This window comes from Polyodon spathula, unplaced genomic scaffold (genome assembly GCF_017654505.1).
Source record: "Polyodon spathula isolate WHYD16114869_AA unplaced genomic scaffold, ASM1765450v1 scaffolds_2849, whole genome shotgun sequence".
Lineage (NCBI taxonomy): Eukaryota > Metazoa > Chordata > Actinopteri > Acipenseriformes > Polyodontidae > Polyodon > Polyodon spathula.
In genome coordinates, this window is record NW_024474314.1 from 970 (window position 1) to 11,853 (window position 10,884).

The 10,884-nt window shown below is 41.1% G+C and overlaps 1 protein-coding gene across 1 annotated transcript; it reads right to left on the bottom strand.

Annotated features, from left to right (window-relative positions):
* Nucleotides 1-342: 342 nt before the first annotated feature.
* LOC121310926 (immunoglobulin kappa light chain-like) lies at nucleotides 343-8,667 on the bottom strand. Its single transcript, XM_041243830.1, has 4 exons — nucleotides 8,595-8,667; nucleotides 8,099-8,415; nucleotides 2,333-2,366; nucleotides 343-947 (listed from the first exon to the last, which is right to left on the bottom strand). Exons 1-4 carry the CDS (start codon nucleotides 8,665-8,667, stop codon nucleotides 607-609), a joined length of 765 nt encoding a protein of 254 aa, XP_041099764.1. The 3' UTR covers nucleotides 343-606.
* Nucleotides 8,668-10,884: the final 2,217 nt, after the last annotated feature.

The window sequence follows — 10,884 nt, forward strand, 5'->3', positions numbered from 1 at the left end:
ATTCCAGCTAAGTATTTAGCACGTTTGTTTCAGTAGTATTTAATGAGACTTGTTGTTTTTCAGCAGCTCCTCTCTTTGTGGGGGCATGTCATTGGTCTCTTTATTATTCATGTATTTATTGTATGGCTCCTCTAGAGCTGGTGCAAATGTCTCCCAGGATTCAGTGCTTCGTGGACTTTTAGACTTTTAGCAAAACCAGAAATCTATGAGAAGGGTGAGCATCACCAACCATCGTGTCTCACACTCAGAAGGATGTTCCTTAGAGAGAAGAATTCATTTCGTAAGCTCATGTCCACAGTTTTATAGTTTGATGATAAAACACAAATTCAACAAGCCAATATGTTTTTTTTAATGTTTTATTACTACACTCAGAGAAAAACACACAAAACATACAATTGTTATTAGATTAACAGTGACAAGCAAAACAACAAAAGACGATGCACTACTACACAGCGAATAGAAGGAAATCAACCATAAGGGTCAGGCACACTGGGCCCTTCCCATTCGAACACTGTCTGCTGCTCTTACATGAAGACATTGCAGTGACCCTCCTAATTAATACCCAAAGAAAGCTGGACATTACAAGCAGCGGGATTCTTTCTCCCTCTAGGCATCCAACAGTGTGCACTGGCTCTTGTAGATGGTCTCGCTCATTGGAGTGCTCACGGCCTCGTGGGTCACAACGCAGGTGTACTTCTCCTTCTGGTCCCACTGGGCCTTGGTCAGGGTCAAGCTGCTGCTTGCGCTGTATTTGCCGTCCTTCTGCTTCATTGAGCTGGTCAGCACACCACTGGTCTGGACCACCTCGTCCACTTTCCACTTGATATCCACGGCATCGGGGTAGAAATTATTCACCAGGCAGACCAGGGTGGCTTTGTTCTTTGTGTTGAGCTCCAGCATGGAGGGAGGGATCACGGAGACGGAGGAAGGAGCAATGGGGCTTCCAGCTGTGGAAAACAAGAAAAGCAAAATTTATTTAACTGTGTCTGACTTACAGGGTTTTAGAGATTTCAGATTCCTGATCCATCATACAAGGATGTACCCTTCCTTCGAACCCTTCTGAGCACTGCATGAAATAAGAGCTCATTGTACAGCACATGGCATGATTTAATAGCACAGGAAACAGTTACAAAGGCACATGTACAACAGACGGTCATGCTATAACTATATTAGTTTAAGGATCTGTCATAACTGGTTATAAATATGGATCGTGTAATAACATGAATTCTAACTTTCTTGAAACATGTTACAGCACAAAATAAGTGTGCTGCCTTTTAGTGTTATTATACACAATCTATAACTGTTAATAGCATAATAAATAACATACTGATAGATTGGATATTATTACTTACAACAGGGCTCTATTTTGAGGGATACATAATATATGTACAGTGTATCAAACCTGGTTGTGTGCGTTGAACTGTGTATTGCATTAACATGTGAGGCTCTCCACTTGAAGCTCAGTGTAACAAGCTGCAGTCACAAAGACTTCCTATTTCACAGAAGGGTAAGTGGACAGTACACTCTCAAAAATGGACAAACCAGGGTAAACATTTCTAAGCACATCTGCGCTCTATCTATTTTCTATTATTTTATAAACATGTGCATCACTGCTTGATTTTCCTCAATGCATTTTAGATTTAGATGAGAAAATGTATTTTTAAATGCATATGATTTTCTTATTCTCAAAAACACATTCATACACTGTTATTTTATCACACTGCAAACAGATTTATACATATTTAAAGACAGTCGATCATAAAGTTTAAAGAGTCTTTTGAACAACTAAACATTTACAGCTAGTTTGTGTTGTTCAATAGCTGGCAGCTGTAGCGAACTGGAGTTCTTAAACCCCAGAACTAGCAGCTCGTTATTCTGAGTGAAATCATACAAGGAGGAATCACAGCTCAGTGTGACTGGAAGCCAAATCAAAAACTGATGTGTGAATAAATGTTAAAAATACAACAATGACTCGCTTTGCTAAGCCATTGCAAATAATAAACGTACATATTATAACGAGCCTGGAGCCCTGCCTGAAGGTATTGCACGGGCTGCAACACTGGAACTAACACAAGCATCGAGCAGAGAACCAACGACTATTCAATACCAGGTACAATGCTATAATAATAATAATAATAATAATAATAATAATAATAAACCAATAGAGAAATGCAGGAAAAAAGAATATCGTTTTTCTTTAGCGGCTCAACATATTTTCACTCTAAATTCTAAATTTGACGAATTTTCAAACTTCTTTTTTTATTTTTTATTTCCAAAAAACAAATAAGAAAAATAAAGGCGTTGGTAAACTGCACTGAGAAACGAGACTTACATTTCACAAGCAGCTTGGTCCCGGGTCCGAAAGTTAACCACAGTGATCTGAGCCCATGCAGCCGCTGTACAAAAACTCCCTCAATTAACACACTGACTCACAGCTCAGTGCGACTAGAAGACTAATCCAGAATATACTTCTGATCAAATGATAAAAATACAACAACTACCTGCCTGGCTAAACCAATGCAAAGAAAATACTTACATTTCACCAGCAGTCTGGTGCCCGAAAGAACGACACGGCGATTAATTCTAACAGAGCCTCGCAAAATGAATTCTTACTGAGTCTATACCAAGCCAAAGAAATACAGATAACCTGACTATTGAAGAGCACACAACACACTGTAATAATAATAATAATAATAATAATAATAATACAACAGAGCAATGCAGAACACCTTAAATGTTTTTTTCTTCTTCGGCTGCTCACTGGGTTGGATATTCTCACAATAAATTCGACACTTGACCAATTTTCAAACTTACTTGTTCTTTTTTTTAAATAACAAAACAAAAACACAATAAAGGCTCGACATGCTGGTAAACTGTATTGATAAATCAGACTTACATCTCACAACCAGTTTGGTCCCGGGTCCAAAAGTGTACCACAGTGATCTGAGCTAATGCAGTCGCTGTACAAAAACTCTGCCTGCACTTAACACAGGGTACAAGCCTCCGTGCTGGATATGCTGTTATTATTATTATTATTATTATTATTATTATTATTATTATTATTTATTATTATTATTATTAATAATAATAATAATAATAATAATTCTTAATTTTCTTATTATTTTGCAGAGTACCCCTCTTTTCAGTCAAGTCTACTATATTATAAATAGGAATTTATGAAAACAGTAAAGACAGCAATGTGCAATTGTTAATAAATACATGTTAATAAATGCAACAATGCAACCTGCCTGGTTAAGGGAATGAAAGCAATAACTTACATTTCACAAGCAGCTTGGTCCCGGGCCCGAAAGTCCACCACAGTGATTCATTCTCACCAAGCCCCTGTACAAAAACCCTGCCGTGCTCAAGTGTGTCTCTCAGATCCTACTCCTCTATTCTGAGGACTCAGCTATACAACAAGCCCATTTACTTGCTGTAGCCTCACAGCATTGACTTCAGGATAGATTATACAACAAGCCCATTTACTTGCTGTAGCCTCACAGCATTGACTTCATGATAGATTATAAAACAAGCCCATTTACTTGCTGTAGCCTCACAGCATTGACTTCAGGATAGATTATAAAACAAGCCCATTTACTTGCTGTAGCCTCACAGCATTGACGTCAGGATAGATTTTAAAGACTAAAATGAAATGCAAAGTAATTGAAATGAAACGCAGATACAGCTCGTGGTGTTCAACTTCTGTCTCTGTACTTCACTGGCTCACTTCTTAGTCTTTGAACATGATGAAACTGACATTATTATTGATTAAGATCTCATTAGGGGTTCGCATTTGCAATGCTATACTTCACAAATAGATTTTCAATGTGTGACTCTGTATCTATATTATGCAAGTTTGTTTTGAAAACCTTTTCTTTTATCGTATAATAATAAAGCCTCCACATGCTGGTAAACTCAACTGAGAAATGAGACTTCAAAATCTCCCTGCATCATTACAATCACAACAGACTTCAAAATCTCCCTGCATCATTACAAAATCACAACAACAGACTTCAAAATCTCCCTGCATCATTACATCACAACAGACTTCAAAATCTCCCTGCATCATTACAATCACAACAGACTTCAAAATCTCCCTGCATCATTACAATCACAACAGACATCAACACACATCTTTATACGTGTTTCCCAATCAAGCAATCTCTAATTCAACCCTTAATCAATACATATATGAAGGACAGTACTGACCTGGTATACAAACAGGGGGACTCCAAGTCAAATCTCCCTGCATGCATTACAATTACAACACAAACACCTGGCAACTCATTTCATGAGTGTCATCAACATGCAATAATAATAATAATAATAATAATAAATAATAATAATAATAATAATAATAATAATAATAATAATAACACTTACCTCAACATTCTATATGCTTATAAAAATCTCTTTCTCTTATTCTAAAATTCATTTCGGATGCATTCCCGCTGAAATGTTCTTGCAGAAGGTGGTTTGGATTCTGTATGCAACATCGCGGTTTTCATTGAACTCCAAAACAATCAAAACACAGAGAGAAAAGGTTTCAAGGCGTGGAGCCTCAGTAACTGTAAACCTTTCCTTTGAACGCGCACAGAAGCGTCTTCAGCAGAAGCAGGTCTTTGAGGTGATAATGTCCACACGGGCTTGCCACTGAAGTAACGTGCTTCACACCGGTCACCTTGTTAATTCAGCTCATGAAAGTGTCTGCAGCCCTCTCCTGTCACCGGGTCCAGCTGATTTAAACAGCGCTGGTGGAGCGCCAGATTCTGCATTGCATCTACATGACGTGGAGGTGATGAAGTGACTCCAGTCTAGTAAAGACTGGATAGCAGGGTGTTACATGTCAGTGACGTATGAACACAGTCTGACAAACAGTGCATGACGTGACTAGATAGGAATGCCAGTTAAACTCAGTTCACAGCTGGGTAGGTGGAGAGAGAGCGAGAATCTAATATAACAGTTACTTATATTACCATAGTGTGTCTCTGTCTTCATTGCAGCATTCACAGCCCTCACAACACTGCACTGGCGACGAGGATTCTGAAGAAAAGAACGCACCGAAATGTGTAAGTAAAAAAAAACACAATACAAGGCAAGCAACGGGATTTCAGGCTTTCCTGGACTTTGATATTGACACAGACCCCTGCTCTGTAGGGTCGAGATGGAATAAATGGCTGCAGAGATTTGAGAACTTTCTAATTGCGTCCAGTGTAGAAGACAGCATACAAGAACGGGCCATGGCATTGCATTGCATGTTTTTGAGAAAAGGTGTGTGATATATTTGATACCTTGACCAGTACAGGCGACGCTGAAAACGACAAGCAAGCAGTACAAAAGTGAAATGAATATTTTATACTGAAAACGAATGTTGAATATGAAAAGCATGTGTTTAGAGAAACAACACAACAGGCAGGAGACTTATTGGATGAGTAGCCGCCGACCGCACACCACTGAGACAGCAAGCAGCCAACTGTGAGGGCACTGCGAGAGAGATAAAAGCACAAATAATACAAAGCTGCTCTTAACGAGAGGACGACGTAAAGCGTCCAGAGAACCCGCATTAACCTGAACCGCATCACTCGCTTTCGGGAGAACATTAGAGATGTCCGAGTTTCAAGCGAAAGATATTGAACAGACAGCACACACGCAGACGGAAAGCACACGGGTGCCGCGATGATAAACCACATTAACCCTGACACTGACAACTCGAAAAACAAAACACAAGCAAAATACAAGTCAACAACAATACCTGTTACAACTGCGGAGGCACATTCCCACACAAAGGAGGGCGAGCATGCTACCCTGCTAGAGGCACACAGTGTAACTCCTGCGGAAAGCTGGATCATTTCGTGAAGCACTGCCGCTCAAGACCACAAGAGGGCAGCAAAGACCAAATCACAATACAAAAGAAAACCAACGATCAACAAAGTTCTATCTAAAACTAACAACGAAACTGAAACGACTGAGAACGAAAAATAATCTTCCAGCACAGAAGAATGTGTATACACTGTATGCAATGCAAACTACCCTAAACAACCGCTAACCATAAGCAACATACAAGAAATACCAGCGAAGATTAGGACAGATTCCGGAGCCAGTGTGAATTTACTTTATTAAACTGAAGCGAAGGAAAGCAAGCATCAAAATAACATCCAGTGCAGTGTTAGAGCTGAAAGACAAGTTCGACACTGTTGCAGAATCAAGTGGAAAACTCACACCTGCAACATTCTCTGTAGTGAAGGAAACAACGGATCACTACCCAGCTCCCACACAGCATCAGAACTAGGACTGATTAACGTAATCCCCTATATACCAGCCACAACACTGAAGAAATGCACGTCAATGGAGCATCCTCGAATTGCAGCACACTCAGAGTTATTCAACGGAACAGGTCAACTAAAAGACTTTCAAGTCAAACTGCACATAGACACAACCGTGCAACCAGTAGTACAGCCACACAGAAGAATCCCTTTCCACGCTAGGAAGAAAGTGGAACAAAAACTCGACCAGATACAACAGCTGGGAATCATGGGAACAGTCACTGGCCCAACGCCATGCGTTTCACCAGTAGTAGCAGTACCAAAAGAAGCCTGAAGAGGTCAGGATATGCGTCGACATGCGTCTTCACAATGCAGCAATATTAAGGGAACGTCAGATCTCTCCCACCGTTTAGCGCCCTCCTGGGACCTTTACGATTCTGTAACTTCAAAACTAACAGCACTGCGATAGGCAAGTACAGGAGTTTGAATTGGATACGAGCAGCAATAGGGAGCCAGTGGAGGGAATGCTTTAGGGGAACAAAGTGAGAGATACGAGGAAGAGGAAACAGCACAGTTTTGAATGAGAGCTAGAGCAGATGGACACGCAGATGCAGGGAGGCTGGCCAGGAGGGAGCTGCAGTATTCTAGGCTTGACAGTACCAGGGCCTCGACTAGGAGCTGCATGGACTGCTTGGTGAGCATTTATGAGCATTTCCTAGCTGTGTGTTGCTCTGCAGTCCCAGTTCTTCCCCATGTCTGTGTCCTGCAGCCCCTGAATCACTGCTGCTCTTGTTGAAGCCCCAGAGTGTGCAGTATGGGACAGGGGGTCAGTGTGAGGGGCAGTGCTGCACTGGGTGTGCTGCGGAGGGGCTGGGGGCACTTTTACATTGTTTTCAAATCTGTTCATAAATATTGTGCTGTTCATAAAGGAAGGGTTGTGGGTGTGAAAGGCTCTATAAAATGAGCCGTGGTCACTGTGTGGACCCACAGAATCCAGGTTTAAAAGAGCCCCCCTCTCTGAGGTTGGAGCAGTGCAGTGTCAGTGTGTAGAGCTGCTGTGTTTGCAGTGAGCTGTGTGATGTGTGGAGTCAGTGGAGCCCTTTAGAGAGCTGCAATACTGGACTGACACTGAGAGAAGAGGGGCTCCACTGTGCAGGACTGCTGTTCACTGCTGCTCTGTTCTTGTACAATAACTCTCCTCATGGCATTCTCCATTCTCCCTCACTACTGCATCCCAGCTCCTGATTGAGGGCTCACTGGATTCAACTCATTCCTCTCCTGTGTCTTTAATTAGACACACCGGCTGCCTTCAGTCCCTGTTCATTGTTGAGGAGCCACAGCAGATCCTGTACAGCTGCAATTACACTGTCTTTAGCTTTGAAAAAGGGACCTGTGGCTTTTTATATCAGAGCATTCATTCATTCATTTCTTAACAGCTTCCATATCCTTAATGAAAAGTTTAGGCATCGGGATTCATGAACATCTTCATATGAGAATCAGATATATAAAATGTGAGTTACATAGTTTCAATTCTTGGAATAACTGAATGATGTTTCAGAATTTAGAATAGATGGTATCATCACTACATTACTAGAGGACCCTGTAGTCACAACAAAATCAGTTTGTTTAAATAGACTAATATTGAATCCATACCTACATGTGACTGTGTGTTGTTATTGAGCTCAGTGTGTTTGTGTGCAGTTGAGCTCCTCCACAGGCCGTGTCCCGTTTCATTGCCTTCACCCTCAGCACCTGCAGTAGGTCCCAGCTGCAGCAGTGCAGTCGCTGTGCAGTCCAGCTGAGGGAGGTTTTTGTACGGGTGTGTAGCACTGTGTGAACACATAGCTACTGCTGGGGTAGTGTACACTCTGACAGTAGTAATCTCCTGCATCTTCAGCCTGGACTCCACTGATGGTCAGAGTGAAGTCAGTCCCAGATCCGCTGCCACTGAAACGAGTTGGGATCCCAGACTGAAGGGTACTTGCATAATAGATCAGGAGTTTGGGAGCTTCTCCAGGTTTCTGTTGGTACCAGGCTAGGTAGTTGTTACTGTACACTGCGCTGCTGACTTTACAGCTCAGAGCGACTGTGTCTCCTGGGAGAACAGATTTCACTGCTGGAGTCTGAGTCACAGTATACTGTCCACTGGATTCTGAAAATAATAAATAATAAAATAGAATATTATAATAAATCATTTAATTAAATGATGAAACACAATAAATTTCAGCCTTTTAATTTTTTTCAGTTCACTCATTTTTCTTTTAACACTTATGTAAGAATTGTCCCAGAAACAGATATTTTTGTAAATGCATTTTTCTAAATGATTCTTACCCTGAGTGCAGATGACAAGTGCCCAGATGAAGATGCTGATAAAAGTCATTGTTGTTGTGGATTCTGTTGCCATGAAGGGCAGCTCTCAATCATGAAGTGTTAAACTCACAGGGCTATAAACACTCCCAGAGCACTGAAGCATGTGCTGCCAATGCAAAGTGTCTTTTCTATGCAAATTGTCTTCCTTGGCACAGCAGCCACTTCTAGCCAAGCAGTGCTCTTAAGTTTAAACTCATTTTCAGCTGATGCAGTTTCTTTGTCACTTGGGAAAAAATAGCTTCTCTCAAACCATTCATCTTAGCCACAGCTGTGATTATGTAGCTTTGTTACACAGTATAAATAATTATTAATTGTAAAATATTAAAATCAGAGCTGCAGGTTAACAGATCCATCATAAACTTTGTGAAATCAAATCCATTCAAGAAGCAAACATTTTGATTTTACACATTGCTAATGTTGAGTGAAACGTTCCCAGTTTTTTTTTTTCCTGTGGACCCCCTGGACTGTCTTTGAGGACCCCAGGTTAAGAACCACTGCTCTGGATTAAAGAGCATCATTTTATTACTCTCTCTCTCCCTCTTGTGGTCACACAGTATAGAGCAGTCTACACTGATTAAGATTATCATACCATAACAGGCTCGGCTAGCTGAACTTACCATGAATATTTAAAAAAAGTAAAGAACATGATAAATTCCTTTAAAAGATGTATTGAATTCGGTGTTTTATTTGGCTGAATTAGCCCTCCTTTTTTCTTTTATCTAGATAAAAGTTGGAAAATGCTTCCAGTGCCTGCAGTAGAAAGAATGTGTGGATATCATGCAAGGATGTGAGAAGAGAAAAGAGTAGGGATGAAGCAGAGGAACAGAGAGCAGCAGAAATTATGCAAGTGGAGTATAGGGAGGAAGAAAAGGGAAGCAGAAAAGAGCAAAGAAACAATGAGAAAGTAAAGGAGAAATCTTTAAAAATGACATGAACCAGAATCACAACTTCAGGAGAATCATTTGACAAACTCACTGTCAAAAGTTTTCTTTTCAGCTCAGTCACTGGGGAAGGCAGTAAGTGGAGTAAACCAGGCACTTCCAAAGAGCCCCAGGAAGAAAATTATAATGGTAAAGAAACTGGCAACTGCATTTGGTTTGGCTCTGGTAGAGAAGCACGCTTCCACAGAAAGAGCTGAAGTGAGTGAAACAGAATGTCAGGTTTGTGTATTCTATGGGTTCTTGAAGCTCATCGCCTCTTCAAGAATGAATATCCTGATGGAAAAATCGGAAAATCAAAAAAGTTTGCAGCATTGCGCCCTGTGCACGTTCAACCTGTCTGTCTGTCGTTACCATGAGAACACAAAGATGCTACTAGAGGGATTGGAAAAAGTTTGCCAGAATATCCCCAGTGGAAATCTCCTGGTCTTTGGGTCACTTTGCAACTGGCAGAGGAAATGCTGCCTTGGCCAGTGTGACACATGCCAAGACCTTGATAGTTCTGTCAATCAGCTAATACAAGGCAATGGTAATGAAGATACAATTGTACACTACTACCAATAGATGGGTAACAATAAAAAGGAACTGCTTGAGTCAACATTACACGATGCCAAGGAGGAGCTCAAACCCAGCGCACCATTCTGCGCAGCCACAGTTTTATTGCCAAGGTGCAGCTTCACCAAATCAAGACACTGAAGATGAATTGGAATGAATGTGAAGCTATACTTCAGCAAGGTTTCTCAGAACACTTCACTATAAAGCAGCAAGCTGAGATAATGTCAGCTCAGTGGATAACAGAAGGAGGGACTCTGTTTCCAGCAGTTCTCACAGCTCAGTCTGTTAGTGCTTCTTCTGCTGTGCTCAGTGATGAACGGCAACATGACACATTTGCAGTTGTTTGTTACAACCGGGCTATTCTTGATGAAGCCTCAACTTCAACCAAAATCTCTAACTTGCACCTCTTTTCTGATGGTGCTGCTAGCCAATTTAAAAACAGATTCATCTTGTCCACCCTTACCATGCCGAGCAATGTACACTGTAGTCTGCATCGAGCTGATTGGAGCTTTTTTGCCACAGCACACGGCAAAGGGCCAGTTGATGGAGTTGCAGGTAAAGTAAAGCATGCAGTTTGGAGGCGCATTCTGCAAAAGCATGCTGTTGTCAACACAGCAGAAGAATTTACTAAGGTGGTAAAAGAAGCATGCCCAAATGTGTGCATCATTTATATTACAAAGCATGTGGTAAAGAAGACACAAGATGAATGGGCAAACAGGTGGGATCAGAACTGTCCAAAGAAAACCTCAAACATGCAC